The following is a 22,822-nucleotide window of genomic DNA, read 5'->3' as shown; positions in this document are numbered from 1 at the left end:
CCCACAAAGTGTCGCTCCCCACCACAACATAAAAATTACCATCTTAACCATTTTCAAGTGTGCAGTTCAGTAGCATTAAGTACATTAAGCTCAATTGTCAATACCATCCATCTCCAGAATTTGTTTCATGTTGCAAAACTGAAACTCTCTACCCATCAAATAATTCCCCATTCTCCCCTCTTTCAGCTCTTGGCAACCACCATTCTACTTCCTCTTTCTATGAATTTGCTATTCTCGGTACCTGATATAAATGAAATCACACAATATCTGCCTTTTGTGACTGGTTTGTTTCTCTTAGTGCAATGTTCTCAAGACTGATCTGTATTGTAGCATGTGACAGAATTTCCTTCTTTGTTAAGGCTGAATAACATTATCTCATTGTATGTCTAGACCACATTTTGCTTATCTATCATTCATCAGTGGGCAACTGGGTTGCTTCCACCTCTTCACTATTGCGAATAGTGTTGCTATGAACATGGGTGTGCAAGGAAACAGCAATTTCTGAACCTAGGGTAGGTACTCTGTTGCCCAGAGAAGAATGAGTGGATTTAAGGACTCAGTGATGGTGGAAATGGGGGAGTGCAGATACTGGTGACCTTTTGAAACATCACTAACATTTGAAACTATGCCAAGTCCTCAAACTACTTTGCTGCATCCCAAAGTTTCTCTTCAAAACAAAATTTTTAAACCAAGGTTTTGTTCTAGGGCTTGAGGACCATATTTGTTCTTTAATGAAATATTCAGAAATGAAAATTGAAAGAGAATGTGGAAATATTATATTTATTAAAACCCTGCAAACCACCAAATAGTCAAGTGAACCTTCCATTTATTTGGAAGTTAGAATAGTTTCATGCAAAGAAAAGTATTAAATAGCCTTTTTTGAACAGCATCTTCTCTATAATCAATATTAATCTATATTGGATGTCAACATCTTTTTTTCTAAAAGTCATTTGATACTCTTAAGTATCTGGAGTCAATTATTATCTTGTTGTCTGCCTAGTTTGATCACAACGCATTTTTAAACTCCTGGAGTACTTTTTTTTTTCCCCCAGCAGAATGCAAATGCAAACAGATGGAGAGTAAATAACTAGAGCTAATGTTGTTCTTTTTCTGCCTGAAAAAACAATAGTAGAAAAATTTAAAACCATCTCACGAAAGTGAATGTAATTCCTGTTGCACAGAACAAGCCTATTTTCCCCATTCCCATTTCCAAGATGAAAAAAAAAAAAAAGACCAGACTAAAGCAGAAATATTAAAAAAAAACCCAAGGACATATTTCAAGAACCTTCGTAGTATGAATATCATGCATAGTTTATCTTTGTCTGAAGGACTGTGAGTCAGAAAGGATGTGAAAAACATCTGGGTAGGAAAAAATAGTGTATCTAGAGATGCGTTTTGCAACATCTGATCCTTATCTTCTTTTTAATGGTTATCAAAGAGACCAAAAAAATTTCATAATAAAAATTCTCTAAAAGAAATGCCAGTCTGCATGTGAAGGGTATACAACTGATATTTTTTGCTTTCTTCTAATTAATTTACAATTATTTCTAGTTTTCCCTTTTCAATGTTGCATCATGGCAGAAGATACTAATAAAAGAGATTTAGAAATCAGTCCTTATAAAGTTTATTATGCAAGATTAGACCAAATTCCAGCACATAACAGATGGTAACTACACCTATTTAGGAAAAAAACTAAGATGCCTGTGTTAGACTACATGAAGAGAGCAAGTCAGAGAAAAATGGAAGTCTGCCAATTGCAGAAACATGTTGTCCAGAAAAATCACTGATTGTAAAGAACATCCTCTCTCCTTATATAAGCTACCAGATGTTGTTGAACTGAATTTAAAATAGAAAAAAAAAAAAAGCTCATGAGTCATAGGGTACAACCACAGTTAAGCAAAGTTTAGCAGCTCTCTTAATGAAACCATGTTGTGGTATGTGTAATAAACAGTGTTAAAAAATGAGAAAATGTAGGTTCTGTACCAAATGGAAATTTAAATTTATGTACTTAAAATACTATTTAAGTCATAATGATATTGAAAATGAAGCCATTTGAATGATATTGAAGATAGATGCCATTTAAATGAACAACGTTTAAAGACATAGTGTGTGAGTAGAAAACTGCATTAGGAAAAACAGTATGGAGATTCCTAAAAACACCTGAAAATAGAACTTTCATGTGACCCAGCAATTTCACTTCTGGGTATTTATTTAAAGCAAATGAAAATACTAATTCAAAAAGGTGTCTGTCCCCCTATGTTCATTGCCACATTATTTACAACAGCCAAGAAATGAAAACAACCTAAGTGCCCACTGATGGATGAATGGATAAAAAAATGATGCAGTACATATGAACAATAGAATATTACTCATCCATAAACAGAGTGAAACCTTGCCATTTGTGATAAGAGGTTATTAAGCTAAGTGAAATAAGTCAGACAGAGGAAAATAAATGCTGTATGATTTCATTTACATGTGGAATCTAAAAAACAAAATAAATGCAAAAACAAAATAAAACTGATTCAGAGAACGTATTGGGTGTTGCCTGAGGGAAGGGAGGTTCGGGGCATGAAATGGGTAAAGGGGGCAAGAGGTACAAACTGCCAGTTATAAAATAAATGTGTCCTGGGGATGTAATGTACAGGAGGGTGACTATAGTTAACAATACTGCATCACATATTTGAAAGGTGCTAAAGAGAGTAAGTCTTAAAAGTTTTCATTTCAAGAAAAAATAAATTTTTAACTTTGTATGCTGGCAGTTGGTAACTATACCTGTTGGGATCTATACAAATATTTAATCATTATATTGTTCACCTATAACTAGTAAATGTTACATGTCAATTATGCCTAAAAAAAAACCACACACTCTACATTAGGGCCAATCAATCTAAACATGTCTTGGGAGACATTTGGCTTTTGATAATCCTAAGCATTGTTTATGAAGTGTGTACTGACATAAAGAAATTCTTCAGCATGTATATTTTAAACCTGAGAGATAAAAATGCCTTTTACTGGCCGTATAGAAAGTCTTACTAGTTTGATATAGTTGTAAGGACTTTGAGAGGTTTGGACCATCACTTCTATGACCCTCCACTTCCCTCTGCACCCCCAAAAACACATCTTGGAGAAATCTATTTTTTTCATGTCATAGTTTAGTATTATAACAGTACAAGGTTAGACAAAGAATTGAGATAATGTCCTCTTTATATCAAAATAATTCCAGGTGCCACATTAGGCCATCCTTCTCTTTCTTTCCAGTGCAGATTGGGAAACTTGGACTTGATTTTCAAAAATGGGGGTCTAGCCCTTCAATTACTTCCTGCGCTTATGAAGTAAGCCCTAACAGCTGAAAACTTTACCCTAGTGATAGATTTCTCTCTAAGCTCCATAGCCTGTCTTTAGAGACCTAATGTCACATATCTTCTTTGCAATTTTCTGCTCTCTCCTTATCCTCTACATTGCTTTGTAAAACTTGTCATTCCCAGAACTAGTGCTGGTACTCTAGAAAGAGTATTAGTCCTCAGATCAACAGGACAAAATAGTTTTATCAGCACCAAGCCATGCAATTAACAAATACTGTACACGTGTTTATCAAATGCCTATTGTGTATCCTTGTGTAGGCAATGGTGACAAAGATGAACGGACACATTTCCCACTCTGTCATTTATGCAGGTGTCTCCAGGGCCGGATGTTCATATCTCAAGATGGATACATGTGACTCATGAGGGTGGGCAGAAAATATTACAACTTCTATTAATGTTTCTTAAGTGTAAAATTAAGAAACTAAGTCTTACTAGCATTTGACATATGGACTGCCATGGGAGCCCTCACTTAGCCCACATGTCAGATGTCACATGGCAGGTACAATATTTAAAATAGCTGGAGCCTATAATGTTGACGGGTTGCGAATACAATGTATGTCACATATAATATGTTTTGGGATTGTATCACCTACCTACCTAACTTTATTTTCTTTAAAAGCTTTATTGAGATATAATTGATATGTAACAAACTGCTTATATTTAAAGTATGTAATTTGATCAGTTTTAGCCTATGTGTATATCTGTGAAGCCATCACCAAATCAAGATAATTCAACACCGATAAAATTTCCTCCTGCCCATTTCTTATCCTCTCTCCCACACGTCCCTGCTTTTGCCCTCCCATCCCCTGCCCCCAAGCAACCATTGATCTACTTCCTGTCACTACACACTGGTTCACATTTCCTAGAATTTTATGTAAATAAAATCATATAGTATATTCCCTTTCTATCTGGTTTTTTAAATTTACCATAATTTTATTACTCATCTATGTTTATAACATGTATCAGTAGTTTATTTTTTTTATTGCTAAGTGATATTCTATTAAAGGGATATGCCATAATTTCTTTATCTGTTCACCTACTGATGGACATTTTTGATGTCTCCAGTTTTGGCTGTTAGAAATAAAGCTGCTATGAACATTCATGCGCCTGCCCTTTTTCTAAGCACATGCTTGGTTATGTCCATGGTGGTCTCTTTTGAATACAACTCTGAGCATTTGTGTCATCACTCAGTAGCTAGGTGGTGTAAGTCATTTTCTCAGGCTATTGATGAATATTCTTCCCCTTACAGAACCAAAAGCCTTGATAAAGTAAAGACAAGACAGTATTACTTTGATTTCTTTTTCCAGTCAACCAACTCTGTCACTCAATATTAGGAGATTAGATAAATCAGAAAGAGCAGTTTTCATTGTAAAGCACTGTTGGTTGGCATTCAGTAGTCTGTTGTTTTAAAAATGTTTATTGATTGGTTTGATTACTGCTTTCAGGTATATGATTCAGTTCACCTAGTTGCATTTATTGTGTTTTAACGTGCTTTCACCCTGGTTGAGTTTCTTGACAAAAGTATTATATAATTTCTTCTTATAAAAGTTGAAGTACTTTTAAAATTTTCTTATGAAGTTACATTTATGGAACACCGGGCAAGAAAACACTAACTATATTTTTTATATTTCAAACTTAACGATCTTAATGAAATAAAACTACCCTTTCAATGTCTTTCTTTATTCCAAGCAGTATCAGTGTGCAAACATGTATTTCTTTCTTTACAATCAAGGTGTGCTATTGTCTGGTGTTCTTCTGTATATCATCTCATATTTTCCTTTGTGGCTAGGTGGTATTTCATAGTTTTTAAGAAGCTATGTAAGCAAGCATGTTTTCAAAGATGCACTATGCCCACTGAATAATAAACTCCTTCACTAATTTTATTAGTAGAAAAATATGCAGATTTCATCTTCAGTTTTCTGAAGATGGCCACAGCAGTATATATGTCATTCCACCTGGTCATCTTATGGTATGATTCTGCTATTCTTCTACTGAGTGGTGGCAGTTTAGGTTCCCTCCCCTTGAACTGAGACAAACCTTTGTGACTGCCTTAATTAACAAAGTCACGGGAGTGAGCCTGTTACATAAAAGGCAATGTGGCTTTGACCTGCTTCTCTCTGTCTCTGTCTCTCCCTGCACTTGCTTTTGGAACCCAGCCACCATGTTGTGAGGAAGCCCAAAACAGGAGAGAACACATATGAAAATCCCAACTGACAGTCTCATCTAAGATTCCAGCTAACAGCCCACATCAACCACTAGATAAGCCTTCAGAGCAGATCCCTATAGGACTTTCTGTGATCATGGAAATTTCCTGTTTGTTCTAATATGATAACATACCAAACACGAATGTGAGGGAGTAAATTTAAATTTCATTTAACTTTAGATCATTTAAATTTAAAAACTACATCTGGCTAATGGTTGCCACATGAGATAGTTTAGCTTCCCAGACTTTGAGTCTTCCAGCTGAAGCAACATCATGGAGCAGAAACAGACCATTCCCACTGTGTTCTCTCTATATTCCCAGCTCTTGTAAACCGAGAGAGATAATAAATAAATATGGTTTGTTTAAGTCACTCACTTTGGAGTTAGTGTGACACAGCAATCAATAACAAATACACACTTTCTATAGTTTTTTTCCCTTATGTTTGTTTTTTTGTTCTCTATAGCAAATAAAAGTGCACACATCTCTTCCATATTTTAGAAACCCTCTGGCTATGGTTACGTGTCCCTTCTTTTTCCAGCCAGCTTTTAAATGAGTCGTTGGCACTTACCGTCTTTACTTACAACTTCTTCATTAGTCAACCCTCACTAGGCTCTGGAAACAAATGAAGTCACAGTGACATTAGTTCAAGCTTGTTTCTCCCACTTGGAAAGTGCAGGACTTCAGTACCCCACCCTGCACTCATGCTCTCACCTACTTATTTCTGAGCCAAGCCCACTTTGGCATAAAAAACACCCCCCTCCTGGCTGAGAAATTACAAAATCCAAAAACCAAACAAACAAACAAAACAACTTTTTTTCTTTTTTTTGACCAGATTAGAAAAAGATAGCCCTTTTAGAAAAAGACTCTTCTTCTGGAGAGCTGATGCCGTCCTCAGCCAGGGCCCATGGCTTGACAAGCGGAATGCGGGCTGGGTGTCAGCCCCTCCTTGCTCCCCTCAGTCAGGTGTCCTGTGCAGGGTGCCAGCAGCAAAAGCGGTGTGACCCTATGCAGTAGCTGTGCTTCTGGGATGCTCAGAGCCTTCTTACATGAGTCCATAACTTTCCTCTCATGGGTGACTGGTCTTCTTGCGGATGCCTCTGGCCCATGAAATCTTCTGAGGGTGGCATCTTGTGAAGCACCCTGGATGTTGACACCCTTTCCAGCCCAGAGTGCTCTGCAAACTGCCGAATTCTTAGGATCCTGGAACAGCGCCGTTTTCTCACTCCTTCCTGCACCAGAGCTGTTCCATGATCCTCAATGAAACATGGAGAATGACCTGTCTGCCCTGCCATGCAGAACAAGGGCTACCATGAAAACAGCTCTTCCTCCTGGCATCCTTGTCTACTTCTCTTCACAGGGTTCAGGATCAATCAGAGGACATGACCAGGACCAGAAAACAATGCAGCCCTCTCTAGGTACACCCTCTTTCCTTTCTGCACAACTCCTACTATCAATGCACAGATCTCCCTTTCACCACCCCTTTTCCCTTCATGAAAGTAGCTTGCTGCCAGTCATCAGATGATGTCATCTGGGGAATCCCGAAGTAACTTTATGAGAGCAAAATATCCTAGACCATACTGCCTCTATTACAAAAGGGAGGACATATTTGCAGGACACCAGGTCTCCAGAAGTGGAATAGATTACCTTCGCTCTTCCTTGTGCTCTGAAGGGCTGTTTTCGGTCTCAGAAGGCCTGAAACATGGCAAACATGCTATACCCGAAGACATCCAAAAATTAAGTAGGATATATCAGGATTTGACTATAGTAGACCCTTGAATGTCGCTGGGGTTAGGAACACCGGCCCCCTTACAGTTGAAAATCTATGTATGACTTTTGACTCCCCTAAGGCTTAACTATTAATAGCTTACTATTGATCAAAAGTCATACCGATAACATGAACAGCTGATGAACACGTATTTTATGTTATACAATGATGTCTGTCCAGAAAGTATCCAGCCATGTACTACGAGAGAGACAGTTAATGAAGAAATACAAGATACAAGAAACATTGTACATAGGACAATGATGCCTCAGGCCCCTTCAAAGTAGGCACCTTGGCACCTCACATAATTCTTCTAATTACCATCAGCAGCCCTGTTGTATTTTCCTGAATCTTATCAGACCATCTGAAATCTTTTCCCTTTCCAAGATGATTTTAGTTTTGGGAAAAGCCAGAAGTCACAGGGCACCAAATCTGGTCTGTAGGGGAGCTGAGTCACCTGAGTGATTTGATGTTTCGTCAAAGAACTCTGCAAGATGTGATGCCTGAGTGGGCGCATTGTGATGAATCTGCTAATCACCAGTTGCCCATAGCTGCGGCCTTTTTAATCATCTGAATACTTTCTGTGAAGGAATGTTCAAGCTTCATGAAAAATTGGTTGCAGATTTGTTGCTTTACTCAGTCATTTTGAGTGCAACAGCCACACAATGCACGTTTACTCAACGGCATCTACCACCCCCACTGACTAGTATAGTGAAGTTGTCATTGTTTATTCATGTACATTCCAGTCCACTCTTGACTGTTAGGTTACAACGATGTCACATAAACCGTTCTCGTTATATTAACAATGGCTGGACTTTTTCTGGACAGGCCTTGTGTATTATTTACTGTAGTCTACCAGTAAAGTAAGCTAGAGAAAATGTTATTAAGAAAATCATAAAGTCTATCTGAGAATTTTTTCAAATTGTCACAAATCTGCAAAAAATTTTCCAATATATTTCTTTTTTAAAAAATATCTGCAAATGAGTGGGCCCAAGCAGTTCTAACCTTATTGTTCAAGAGTCAACTATTGTTGCAGTTCACATTGGGAGTAGGTACATGGTTCAATATGTGATACAGTGCTGTCCAGAAAGAAAGGTCCAATTTATAATGAGGGGCTCCAAAATATTTAGAAGATTCCAAAGTAGTACTAATTTTGTTACTGTATGACTGTAGTAAAAGTATTATGAATTCTTGTAACTAAATCCAAATTTTGCAAAAAAATATACCACACAATTTTTCCCCCCTACTTATCAGTTTTGGAACACAAACTTAATAAATTCATTGGTTATTAATTAGGTAATAAGCTTTTATATTTTTGGTCTAGGTTGAATAGACTCAGTGGTATTAAATAGACTAGATTTTGCAAGAGAAAAAGGAAATGCTATTTTTCCCAAGATGACATTCTTGGATAGCACTTTCAAAATATTATCTGATAGAAAAATATTCCAAGAATGATTAAAGTTCTTGTGTATTTAATGAATTTTTCTTTTCAGCATTAACTAGTGCAAGTCCTCAAAATCTGTGTAGTTTCCTTTTTAGTTTGAGTAAATATAAAGTCCTCAAAAATGATACTGATGGTTACTAAAATTCAAAATTTTAAGGAAAATATTTTAATAAATCATACTTTATGGATAATTTTATATTTAAAATCAAATGTGTCTAGATTATTTTAGGTCTTCTAATACAAACGTGGCATAATAAAAATTATGTTTAGAACATTAATTCTCATAGATTAAGAAATAGCCCAGTTAGAATTATCAGTCCATAATTTCAATCCTGGTTGTTCATACAACAAAGCTACAAGGAATTCCCGTTGCTGGTTTCCCCCTGAGGATATCTGGGTGTGGTTTATTTTCTTCTCTGGCTAGAACAAAATATGCAGGAAAATCCTCTTTGACAACTAAAATTCCTTGTTCTTACAAACAAACTTAAGGAGCAAAAGAAGCAGCAGATCAAGTCTGGTTTAATCGTTTGCTTATACTGGTGCATATATTGGATTTTTTCCAGGTTAACAAAAATAAAGCCACAGGGAAGATATATGCAGTAGTATATTTAAGCTACCAGCTCACACACATTTTAATGGCTGAAAGTATATAAAAATATGAAGGCGGAAGAAAAACAGTAAGCAGTTATGAAACATAACATGGTTTCTTATTCTTTATTAGTTTAAAGGAAGCTAGAACCTGATAATAATATGCCACATACCGTTCAGAACCAAACAAAGGCTGCTGAGTTATTTATTTTGCATTTGCTCCATTTAGGAAGTGAGGAAAAAAACAGCTCTATCAGCATTCAAGTTTATTTTCAATTAAAATCCCCATAAATTATAAAACATCTCATAAAACAGGGAAAATGGAAAGAACATTATTCAGAAAAAGTATGCTTTTTTTTTGTTTTTCTTGATAGTGCCTTTGACTGTGTGATCAGTCTAATAAGGCCACTTAAAATAATAATTCAACCTCTGTATTCCTGTTTAGGATAACGCATAATAATGGTTTTTCCTTTGGTGCAAATAAGAGGAAAAATTTATTCTTAGTTCTGAGCATTGAAAACACTCGCCCCTCCCCCAAATCCTGCCATTTGTTCATGTCCCACATGAATAAAAGGATGCCACTTAGAAACCAGGGCCTTGCTGCCATTGTATTTTTCCTAATTAAAATTCAGAATATTAAGCACAGTTGAGTACATCCATGCATCCATGACATACCGTTATCGCATACCGGAAGCTCCAATCAAGGGCACTAAGCAAGGCTCATTTCATAACATCATTAACATTCATTGTATGCCGTGGTTCAAAAAGGCTTTGTCAAAGCAGATAATAACAGCCTGTCAGAAAAGCCCAAACAGAACTTTATATTAAATTGTCCTTTCTCTCCTTTTTCAGTATGGGAATCTAGTTATTTTTCCAGTACATGGACTCAGAGCTGAACTTAAAAGGCTTCCAGTTTCTTAAGATTGCAAAATATTACCTAATTAGGGCATATTAAAAAAAAGTTAAGTGAGAAGTATCTGAGTAGCCAGGTGGGGGTAAGGTATTCAAGCACAATGTCTGTATCAAAACAAAAGGAGGTGTAGCAGGAGTGTGAAGGGAGATAGAACTTGTGAGTCGCAGGTGGAGTGTTCAGTTTGGAACAAGAGAAATAAAAACATTGCTTCCTTTTTCTTAAGCACTTTTGATATTCTTTGTGTTGTAATCTCAGAAAAGGAAGATCTCTCATTAAAACATTTTTTTTTTCCTTTTCTATTCTGCTGAGTGAAAACGCCCGGGGAGACAAACTTTACACGGTGGCTTCCTGAGTGTAGTTCTAAGTATGATGTTATCTGGAGATTTGAGGTTGAGAATTTACTTCTTTAGACTCGATATTTTTCTTTGCCATTCTCATTGATCACGCATATGTGCTGAAACAATAAAGAATTAAATAATGCATCCATTTCTTAACAAAATACGAGGTGCAGAAAATGTTATTCAGTAATAACAGGCTATCACCTTATAATTAGTTACTCTTGATTTAAATAAATATATTTATTTATGTGTGTATATGTGTGTGTGTGCAAAATCTAAAGAGACCCACTCAAATTCTTGACAAAAATTTCTTCATTGTTTTAGGTTTGAGCCCTTTTCTGAATTTGGCTCCCTATGTCTATAACAATCAGAAATTCTGAGGTTAGCTGTGACAGAGATAGAGTCTACTGGTAAAATTACAGTCTCTAGGATGAACGGAGAAACTGTCATAATAAAAATAATATTGACTCTTATTCGACCCTTTGAGGGTAGCAAAAAATGTGTCATGACTATTATGACTATTTTGATTGTAAGCAACAGAAAAGAAGTCAGGCTAGCATAAGCAAAATAGGGGATTTATTGGAGAGATACTGGAATAGCTCATAGAATCAAAGAAAGGGCTGAGCAATGAAGGAGCCGGAAGACAGAAACAGGGATAGCTCCAGACCTCAGCCCATTGCTTGCCCCTTGGTCTCTGCAATTTTGCTTCAAGTTTCTAATTCTTAGGAGAGAGGCTGGTTGGTCTATTTTGGATAAGATATCTACTTTTAGATCATTCAGTAATGGTCAGGGTCACACATCTGGGGGGTCCATGTCTATATATTAAAACCACTGCTCTTACCCTGGCCGGGCAGCTCAGTTGGTTAGAGCATCATCCCGATATGCCACATTTTTGGGTTTGATCTCTGGTCAGGGCACATGCAAGAAGCAACCAATGAATGCTCAAATAAGAAGAATAACAAATCAACCCCTCTCTCTCTCTCTCTTTCTCTCCTCTCCTCAACCCCCAAATTGGGAAAAGTTATGAGCTGGCTGCATGTGACTCTAACTGGTATCTGCTGAATTTCAAGCACTGACACAAAACAGTTCATAGAATATTGACTATTACTATGGGTGGGTAGGCATAGTCAATGACTTGGAGAAAATCAATATCAATAGTTCTGCTTTTAGCTCTCTTATTTCTTTAGTATAAAATAGAGAGAAACAAAAAGAAACAACAAAAAATACAAAAAATAAATAAATTAGAAATAATCATAATTGTTTCTATCGCCCTAATCCCTACCTTGCAGGGTAGTAGGGGGAATGAATTGAGTTTATGCATGTGAAGTACCCAGAATATTCCTGACATAGAAGTTACTCAATAAATGGCAGCCATTATTACCCCTATTTCAATAATTGCTTAAATTGATGGAACTGTCAAGTTCTTGTAAATGGAGAGGAGGTAGGGATTCGCATGCAAGACTTACATTGAGATCTCTGAAGTATTCATTGTAATCTAAGGCATAACCCACCACAAATAAGTTTGGAATCTCAAATCCAGCATCTGAGCAAAGAGAGAAAGGGGAAAAAAAAAAAGACACAAAATTAGGTAAGATAAGGATCAAGCCACCATATGCTAATGGTGACACTTCAATGTTAAGAACTTTTCATTTAGGCAGAAGCAAGTGAGGAAAGTGATAAACAATGCATAGGATGAGCCTAGCAGGAACCTGGGCCTGAAACCTTGTACTTACGGAGACAAGGCAAACAATATACAATGAAAAAATGACTGTATTCCTGATATCCAGAGCTAAGAAAGGCTGCAGGCAGCCCAGTGGAGAGTTAGATGTATGCCTGAGTTAGTCATGTAGCTCTGTTGTTCCAAAGCAGTATCCAAAGTTATGATGCCAAAGGAAATACTTGGAAAGCACAAAGTGCAGTTCACACGGAAGGTATGATGATGCTCCAACACATGCATAGGTGTGCAGGCTGTTGCAACCGAGAGGCTGCCTTCTCACTATACTCAGTATCCTTGGTGGGATAAAGGGCTTAGAAGCAAAACTTGGGAGGCAGTATGAAAGGAAATGGGGTGGTTGAGCTTGAGGAAGAGAATGATGTTGACAGTAATTAGCTGTTTATCTCTATTAAGGGCAGAAGAAGAAATGGATTAAAATGCAGTAGGAGGTACTTAAGTTAAGCAAAAGATGAATTTATTGACAGGACGATGATTTTTATTGAAAATGATACTTAAGGAACGACCACAGTTCTCCTTTTTTGAGGGTCTTGAAACAGAATAAATGTGCTTATGGTCCAGTCCGATGACTTTTCAAACTCCTTCCAGTTCTTTGGAATCTGTTTGTTTATCATAGTATTGCAGGTGAGGATGTACTTGCTTACTCTTATGAAACTGTACTTTGGTGCAGCCAGTGGAAAGTTACTATGGTACAGCACAGAGAAAGTTGCCTCCACAGTACTGCCCCCACCATTTTGATCCCTACAACCAAAAAAGGTGCTTTCACAGGCAGAAACCAACTGGTCCCTGCTCACTGGATATGAGAGCAGGGAGAAACTTACTTTCTGGGGGATGACATTATGTGTCATTGTCAGGAAGCCCACTTGAATCTCCAAATTGTAGATTCTTGAGAAAAATAGTCAGAGGATGTGGATGAGCAGAAGAAAAGATATCATTGAGCACAGAGGAAACAGTTCATTAGGAGAAAGGAACAAAACTTACAAAGTCTCAGAAATCCACGAAGAAAGAAGAAACAGAGATTCTGAGCTAGATAAATGTTAGTAACCCCCACGAAACGTTAGCTGTAATAGTAAGAATGACTTTAGAGTGAGCAATGCAGACCCTAAAATAGGTGAGGCAACTCAGACCGGGAGAAGCCAGTTGGGAAAGCCAAACCTGCAGAGCTGTCACGGGATTAAAGGAAGACTTGGGAGAGAAGGATGGGAAACAGAGTGACCTATCCGTAGCTGGTAAATGGGTGCAATTTCCACTCATGTCCACAATTGCAGATGTGCAAGCACAAGAGCAGTGATTGAAACCAGACTGACTCGACACTTAGAGCTATGTGACTTGGCAAGCTATTTAACCTAGTTATAGTCAAGTTCCTTGTCTGTAAAGTGGGCAAAACAATAGCACCTACCTTAGAGGATTAAATATGTTAACCTCTTTGTAGCTCTTAGAACAGTGTTGGGGCACTTCATAACCTCTTACTAGTGTTTGCTGTTACTACTTTATTAATGTCATTGGTATAAGTGACACAAGAAATTGATAATTAACTGGATTCTGAAGTGAATGTCTTTCAGTTTCAGTTAAAACCTTTTCTATAGTGTCTTACATTATTTTCTTAGATTTCTGTTTACTAACCTTGTCCAACTTTAACTACATCCAGATTATATTTTCCGAGCCAGTAATTGGATAGAAACAAACTATTGGGTCTACTTGCCCAGAACTGACATTGTCTAGATTTAATATATCCTGCATAGGAATGAAACTTGTTTTGCAGAAGAGAGTCACTGGCTAAACATCACTGGCACATTACCCATCCATATAGCATGTTTCTCTTGCTATAATGTTTGTTCAGCTTGCTAATTAGAACTGTAGCCAAATTATCTGAGAGGCTTTAGAGCAAATGTAAGTTATAAAAATCAAGCTGAAGTCTGCCTATGCAAGTGAAAAAAAAATCACCTTTAGTGTTAGAATAATAAATAATCAAGCTCCTTGTTTATCCTTCTGTCCTAGATGAGAACGTCTTCCAGAACACATGCCTGAGGGCAAGTGTAAAGATAGCATCTATAGATATTTGTTCTGCTAATTCTGTTATTGTCTTGTTTCTGTGAAGTTATATTTTATTTTATTTTTTTATTTGTTTAATTGAATTACAGTTGACATACAATATTATATTAGTTTCAGGTGTACAACATAGTGGTTTGATGTTTTTATACATTACAAAATGAATAAAAGAAGTCTAGTTACCATCTGTCATCATACAAAGTTATTACAATATTGACTATCTTCCCTATGCTGCGCATTTAATTCTTTGTATTATTGAACTTTTGTTTAGAGGTGCTGGGGGGATTTTCCCCACTATGTGCTAAAATTCAGGCTCACTGAAGGTCAGCATGGTGCATTGTTTGGTAACAGTTTCTGGGTATGGTGTGAGAATGCCTCTGAGCCTTTATAACTACCTCTCCATGTATGGTTGGCGGGGACAGTGGCAAAGGCAGGAATCCCGTGTACCTGAGTCAGTCTGGAGAGGTCAAGTCTCCCTCGACCTCCTGAAACCTATTATTTGAGTTCTTTGGAGTTAAGGTATGATGGAAAACCTAAAAATCAAAATATTCATGCACATGACTACCTGTGAAAGAGGCAGATTAGAAAATTTAAGCCCCTTGTTATAAAGAGTTCTAACCTCACTAGCAAGGCTGAGGACACCAGGAGGAATCTGTGGGTCTGTCAAACCTATTCAGCTTCCACTTCACACAGAATGCTGTCAAATAGGAATTTCTTAAGCACAAACCACCACCACCAATCAACGCATTAACAAACAAAAACGAAAAACACTTACAGTCAGGTCTAAAGCCATCACTTCTAGGTGTTCTCTTCACCAACAAACTACCATTAAAAAAAAAAAAAAGCTTTAGTGATCCAAATAAAATCTCTGTGAATTGCAAATTGAATTGAACATCATTGAAATATGTATTTAAAATATGTATTTTTCCCCTTGAGCATATGGTGCATCATCATAGTCCCCGCAACTCATGCTTCAGCTGCTGCGCACCACCTCAGTGATTCTCCACGAAAGCAAGGAAGGGGCACTGATACTAGGGCCCAGCCAGCCGTTCCTGGAAACAGCTAGAGGCACGGTGAAGCGGGGCTCAGCCACAGCAAAGCATGTCCTCTTCCCTTTCTTCTTTCAAGCCAGCAGTCAAATGGGCTATGTGTACTGTGTGTTCAAACCATAACACCCCAGAGTGAAAGGTCACTGGTTTGGGACAGACTATACTCTGAAAACAGCATCCTGTGTTAACACCCTTCGTGGACTGGTTTGGAAAGACAGAAACAAGATGCATATCCTACTCACCTGGCCACCTTAACCATGTTGGGCTTGTATTTCTCTATGCTGCTGAGCAGCTCTTTCATGGTCCTCCCCGTCCCAACAACATCCTTTGCAAAGAGAACAGACAAATTCAACCAAATACATTTGGGTAGCATAATAGATTTTTCATTCAGACAGATAATTATATTCCTTATTAATAATGTATCGTAATTAGAATTGAGATCAACTTGGAGTCAAAGTAGGAGGCAGAATTTGTTCCGTTTTTTAGACAGGTGCTTCCTTTTGGGACCTGGGTTTCGGGAAATATATTGGTGAGTATTTCCTCAAATCCTTGAGCAGGGTTTAAAGGCTAAATTCAGCCTTTGGAGAGCATGTGGGGTTCTTCACTGAGTACATTTGGACTCGCTCACATGCATTCAAGGACTACATTTGGCCCTGAGGTTATGTAACAATACAGGACGCATGAATTTTCATGGACATGGGATGTACATCTGAATACACTGAAAGGATAAATGCCTCCCCCTTGCCCTCCCCACTCAATAGGGGATTCTATGGCTGGGAAGTGAGATGTGTCTGGACAGCAGCTGGTGACAGCCCTTGAATTCTGAGGGTGTGAGCCTGCAGTGAGCTAAGGCTCATCTCTGCTGATGAGCTGCTGCGCAATTAGAGTAGAATGGGCAGCAGAAATTTATTGTCCTCAGGACAGAAATCAGCTGTCAGGAGTTGATTATCAAAACAAGAGGTCTGAATGTAGCCTGAGTTGGGCAATTCATTTGGTTAGAGAGTCTACTTCATGGATTATGTCTGAGCCAGAACTGCAGATACATATGGCACACAGGCAATTGTGTAACAAAAGCTTGAAAACAGCTCCCCTGAATTCATGCCAGCTGATAAGACAGGTGTGCTCTTGAAGGAAACATAGGCATGTGCTGTATTAGTCCACTGTGGCCATGGGCGTTTTTTTTTCTCTCCCTCCCTCCCTCACTTCTTTTCTCCTTTTCTTTTTCTGTCCCCCTTCCTTCCTTTCTCCCTGTCTTCCTTCCTTTTTAAACAGAGCCAGTTAAATCAATTCACAGCTTTCTTTTGGACTCCTATTTTAAACTTGATCATGATTTGGATGCTGAAGGCAGAATTGCTTATAGTCATTAAAGTTCATTAACAAGAACATTGAGTTAAGGGTGAAGTGAGTTCTAACCTTGTCTTAACTATTAAATGAATTTGGTTTTGTGGGTTAGTTTTCTTTTTTGTAAAAATGTCTGATTCACAAATAGGGATAATAACCAATTTAGACATCTGTGAAATTAAATATTAAAAAGATTTTTTATAAGTTATTTCAAGTCAGTGATTCTAGCTGGCTGCCAGTCAATAAATTTGGAGAGCCGTATGCACAGAGGGAATTCAATAAGTCATTTACCAATTAGATAAAAAGTTCTTTATTTTAAAACTCACCATTCATCATTTCAACTTCCAATATGGATTTAAAAAGTCAGCTTACCTCAACAATGAGGACATTCTGAAAAAAAAAAAGAAAAACAACAAACCAAAACAAATAAACAAAAATACCAGTTATTTAGAATCCAACGCAAATCTGGCTCACAAGTTAAACACACATTTTGCTTACTGTTGGAATTTTGCAGTTTGTTTACCTGGTCCTCCTCATCCATCTAACCCAAATAAACACTTAGAGATAATCTATGTGTTCCAGACTCATTTTAACTCCAGTCTCTCTGGATTTACTTGGTGCTTCAATATTTATTAATATGTATATTCATGTTAAGAGCAGGCTTATCTTAGACCCTGCTGCCTGTCTGAAGAGCACCCATAGTCACCCCACCTTCATAATTCTGGCAAGGGCCCCGCCCAGCATTCTCTGGGGTACAAAGCTTACTTTGCATTTTCCATGAAAACAAAGCCAACATGAACTGCATTGCTAATAGAGACAGTGCTCTGTAGAGGTGTCAAGTATTCAGCTGGGACAGCCCTATTCCTGCATCGCCACCGACATCACCGGGGATTCCATTCTTTTGGAGTGTCAATTCTGAGGAAGGTGGGTGGAATAGATAGGTCCCTAGTTTATATTTTCAGAGACGTGGTTAAGTTCCTGGCTATGTGCTCTTAAGATATTCATTGCCTTCTTCCCTAAGAACACTGGTTATGTTTCATTTAAATTTCTTGTTTGATACCTGTCTTCCCCATTAGAGTATAAAGTCCATGAGGGTGGGAGTCATGTTTATCCTGCTTATTACTGTACTCTCAGTCTTGAGCATAAATATCTGTATATCGGTACTAAGCAATTATTTGTTGAATGAAGGAATAATAACTAATTATACTTGTTAATGAGTTAAAATCAACCAATTAAATGGATTAGTAGTTACATGTCAATACTGTCCCACCAAATTAAAATATGGCTGTGCTAATACGCCATTCCAATTAACTAAATGGTGTGGATATTCCCTCAGTGTAATGGTTTCTTTCTCTAGATGACCTTTCATTTATCCTAATGATTCATATCACAGTTTAAAAATTGGATCAAGCCTTAACCCTTAGGTATCTTGCTTATAGCTAACGCAAAAAGAGATTTCAGTGAGAAAAATGTTAACCAACCAATAAAAACTACGTTCAATTTGCACCGTATTACTTTAGGTGTCAAAAGCATTTTGAGGTGAAATTCTTTCTGGAAATGTTTTTCTCTCAGGTATATTTAATTCATTAAATCCATTTTTAAGACTCTTAATTTTGTCATTAAAATGTAAGATAATTTTGTCAATTTTTAAAGTAGGACATGTTCCCAGGATGCTCTCTGTCCTGAAAATCATACTCACATAGGAGTGTCCCCTTGGTATTCTAAGCACATTCACTCTGATCTTAACAACCAACCAGTTAAGATGCGCATTTTTAGTTTAATTGAGACTTACCAACCATGTCTATTAACCATCCAGAAGAGGTGGAGAATACTTGGTTAATTTAATTTCTAGTTCACAGTCTCTTTTTGTTTTAATCTGATAGTCTGCATTCTTTCCTAATTAAGTAAAGTGGACTGAATGTAATTAAATCTGTTTTTTGAAAGTTCAGAACATTACAAAACAAGTCATCTTTGAAAAGGTTAGCTTCAACTATAAGATATAGTGGTGGCTGGAAAGTGAACTTGTATGTGTACTAATCCAGAGATATATTGTCAAAATTACTTAAACACATTTTAACTCCTAGGAATACACACACATGCTCAAAACCGAATAGGAAAGTCTGTTTTCTAACTGTTGAGGGATCCCTTTTAAAAATATTTTAAAATGCTTATGTACTTTAAAATAGATCAAAGTTATCATGAGAGTCTTTACTATGCATAGCTAAATATTACCACATTTAACAAAAATGGCAATTTCTTAATATCTTATATACCTTAGTACATATGTAACTTTCCCCAGTTGTTGCTGAAGTAGAGTTTGTAGCTTGTTTGTCAATCTAAGACAATGTGTTGGATTTTTAATTCTCTTTAATTTAGAATAGTCTCTTTTTCTGTACTTCTATTTCTCAATTTAATAATTTTAGACATCACTTATTTACTTATTATGTAATAGATAAGAATTTAGTTGTTTCACACCAACTCACATCCTTTCCCCATCCCTCAATGCAGTTACTTTGTTACGACTATCTTCTTTTTTAAAAAAAATTTTTATTCCTTACCTGAAGATGTTTTTTCATTGCTTTTTATTTTTTTAATTTTTAAAAAAGATTTTATTTATTTTTAGAGAGAGGGGAAGTGAGGGAGAAAGAAAAGGAGGGAAACATTGATGTGTTACCTTTCACACACCCCCAACTGGGGACCTGGCCTGCAACCTCGGCCTGTGCCCTGACTGGGAATTGGACCGGCGACCTTTGTGTTTGCAGGCCGGCACTCAGCCCACTGAGCCGCATCAGCCAGGCTTTCACCGCTTTTTAGACAGAGAGAGGAAGGAAGAGAGAGAGAGCCTGGACTAGGGATCATGTGCACCTAGACTGGGGACCACAACTGCAATTTGGGCATGTGCCCTGACTGGGAACCAAACCTTCAACCTTTTGGTTACCGGACGATACTCCAGCCAACGGAGCCACACCAGCCAGGGCCTGACTCCTTTTGTGATGCTAACATTTTTCCCAATAAAGAGTCAAACAGTATACCATACTTATATCTCCTTTTAGACCTTGTTTATACTTTTCTTGGAATTCTTAATTGGTTTTTCTATCATTTTCCAGTGTCTTATGCAGAAATAATCTTTTTTTTTTTTTTTAAAGCAAGCTTTTCTTTCTTGGAAGGGCTATTATGAGGAAAACATTGGTTAGTTATGGTATAAATATATTTCTCAGAAGATTTTGGAGGATTAAGGAATGGGTTGATAATATCTGTAACAATTGAGACACCTGTTATGTACAGTATTGTACAGTATTAAAAAGTAAAATTATTTGGTGGTTCGTAAATGATGGGTAGAGAATGATGATATAGACAAACTGGCTGCTATTAAAAAGGAACTATAGATATATCTAGAGTTACTTAGTGAGGTATATAGAGCAGTCATTACATATATATTTATTTTCCTTTACACATCATCACACTATGCTTGCAAATTCTTTCATTAGTAATATACGCCACTATCTGGATTTTTCAGTGGCCTACATGTTACGTGAAAAGCTCACCTCTAACCAAAGCAATGCTTTTCGCCCCTTTGGAAGCTTCACTGTCATTTGAAACAAGATGTAGCCCCATAGAAGGAGAAGGAGGAGAGGGAACGCAACTTCTCCAACTTGGAAGCATTTTCACAAGTGTCTAAAAGAACTAATCTCTTTTCATTTTCGTGTACCAAGATTAACTCCACAAGATGAGGAACAAAGGCTAACTCATCTTTAAATGACCTATATATAACATGGAGACGGGTATACAGTAGTTGCTCAAGAAATATCTGTGAAATAAATCAACAATTTTGACCCAATTTTTTTACTTTCTTTAGATCATTATACTATTGATACCTTTATTTCCTTAATGATGTATAACGCCTCCTTAATTGAGCTATACTTAATGTCTACTGCTTTTAATTTGGCTCTGAGAAATCTAAAATTCTCTCTCTCTCTTTCTTTTTTTGAGTGGGCAGCCTTGGAAATTTCTTCAGAACACATTGTGCCTCCTAAACACTCGCAATCTGATAACTCTGATCACTGACTCTGAGATGTTCGCCAGCTTCTGTCTTAGTCATCTCATTACACCTAGCTCACTTCCTCCCAGAAAGCCAGTAAAATCCGCAGCCTGGGGGCCACTGGCAAAATTCTATGTGGAACCTCTGAAGTGTGTTTTTTCTCTGCTATTGCACATCCTAATCGAAGCTAACCATATCAAGCTTACTAAAAAAAAAAAGAAAGAGAAGGAAAGAATTATACAAATCTAAATAGTTTTTGTAAATAGGCTATTCCTACTTATACTCTGTCAAACCACAAAATGATTAGCGTATCACAGTCTACTCCTCAGCAGCAGTGTTTGGGCTGTGGTCACACCAAGCAGAGGGCTGGCAGTGGGGTGAGGAGCTGATTGTGGATGCAGAGCATGAGTAGGAGTGTGAATATAAACCCCATGGAGAAAGGAATGTAGTTTAGCATTTCATTTTATGTAATAATTCACAAAATTGCCAGAATCATCAGTCGGTGGGCATTTCTCTTATTTTTCCCAGCCTAGTCAGATGCAATAAAAAGGAATGATTTCAAGAGTAAAGGCAGCCAAGTAGGAAATTTTGGCAAGTTCCAATGTTTCATTCTGGCATTTGATTAGAAACTTATTTGGGGATGTGGGGGGCATGTCTCCCAAATCTTGTACTTAACCTGCACATCTGTGTTTTCTTGTTGCCAGATTTGAGCTTGTTTCCATGCATTTGGTTTTATTCCACCCTTTCTGAGATTTCGCTTGAACATGAATAAAATCTTGCTTTACACAAATTTTATGAAGTGCCAGGATTAAATTAACTTTGAAAAAAAATCAGCCAGGGAGCATGGTGCAGAGACAGCTTAAACTCACCGAGTAAAATGCTTTTAACATTGTGAGTGAAGAGGCCATTTAACTTCATCATTGAGGGCTCCCTTTATTCAACAGCCATGACCTATTTAGAACCATGACTCAGGCAGCCTCCCTTGTGAGCTTCTCTCTCTGTGCTTAAAAAAAAAAAAAGAAAGAAAGAAAGAAAAGGAAAAAAGGAGGAAGAATGAAAGACGGAAGAAAGAAAGAGAGGGAGGAAGGAAAGAAGGAAGAAAGGTGCATGGGGGCTGTCTAGAGTTTCCCTCTTTTAAATTTTTTAAGTCACATGTGTTTAGAGGGTTTAAGAGTTACATAGGACAGTTAACGAGGATCATAATGCCTCTAACTCATAGCATGGAAAAATTACACAGGTAAGCTATTTTCCCATGTTTTTAAAGTTCTTTCAAAACCAAATTTGAAAACCTCCTTTCTAACCCTACTGCCTTCATTTAATCATTTAACTCTGCCACTGCTCTTTGGAGGGCACTACTCCTTCTCTTCCCCTCCGACTTTGCTCATGTAGGTCAACTGCACACTGGGGTTTGCTCCATGCGTACCACCTCCTGCCTTGCTTCTCTACCTGTAGTCTCTCTCTCTTCCCTCTGTCAGTTCTACCCTCCTGCCAGGTTCATTTCCCCAAAACAGAGCTTCATGATGTCACCTCTGCTCAACAACTTTTGTGTCCCCTCTTTGCTTTTCTGAGAAAGTCAAACTCTTTGTTGAGAAATTCAATGTATTCTACACAGACCAAATGCAATTTACATGTTCAACTTTTGAAATTGTTATTTCCCTATTTCTGACAAATTTCCTTTAGTCACATGGTGCACGCCTGTCCTCTGGCTCTGCTATCTCTCCCTTCATTTCATGCTGCTCTTCTTCCTTCTTCTGTGTTATTCCCAGACTTTCTGGCCCCAAGGGAAACCTCTCCTCTCACATCCTCTTCTCACTAAGACAATGACAGTCCCAAGGAATCATTCCATCTTTGGATTTGTTTAAGCTCAAGAAAAGAATCTTGTGTAGAGAGTGTGCGCTCATTTTAGACAGTCAGGGAAGGTGGTCCTTTAGGCTGAGACCTGAAGGCTAGAAGAAGAATGGATTCCAGGTGGAGGTGACAGCTTGTTCAAGGTCTTCACAGG

The 22,822-nt window shown here is 37.5% G+C and overlaps 1 protein-coding gene across 2 annotated transcripts in view; it reads right to left on the bottom strand.

The window, feature by feature from the left end:
• Positions 1 to 9,599: 9,599 nt before the first annotated feature.
• The window catches only part of PRTFDC1 (phosphoribosyl transferase domain containing 1), an 87,896-nt gene continuing 74,673 nt past the window's right edge, over positions 9,600 to 22,822 (bottom strand). For both annotated transcript variants that reach the window (XM_054592586.1, XM_054592577.1), the window contains exons 5-9: positions 17,154 to 17,171; positions 15,683 to 15,765; positions 15,167 to 15,213; positions 12,077 to 12,153; positions 9,600 to 10,726 (exon numbers count right to left, since the gene is read on the bottom strand). In XM_054592586.1, coding sequence (XP_054448561.1) covers positions 10,679 to 10,726; positions 12,077 to 12,153; positions 15,167 to 15,213; positions 15,683 to 15,765; positions 17,154 to 17,171 — 273 coding nt within the window. In that variant the 3' untranslated portion in view covers positions 9,600 to 10,678. The remainder of the gene's footprint in view (positions 10,727 to 12,076; positions 12,154 to 15,166; positions 15,214 to 15,682; positions 15,766 to 17,153; positions 17,172 to 22,822) is intronic.

Source organism: Pteronotus mesoamericanus, unplaced genomic scaffold (genome assembly GCF_021234165.1).
Source record: "Pteronotus mesoamericanus isolate MK-2021 breed Mesoamerican mustached bat unplaced genomic scaffold, CSHL_Meso_final contig_130, whole genome shotgun sequence".
NCBI classification, from domain to species: domain Eukaryota; kingdom Metazoa; phylum Chordata; class Mammalia; order Chiroptera; family Mormoopidae; genus Pteronotus; species Pteronotus mesoamericanus.
Note: the sequence above shows the minus strand (reverse complement) of the source record. Positions and strands in the feature narration are given on the sequence as shown.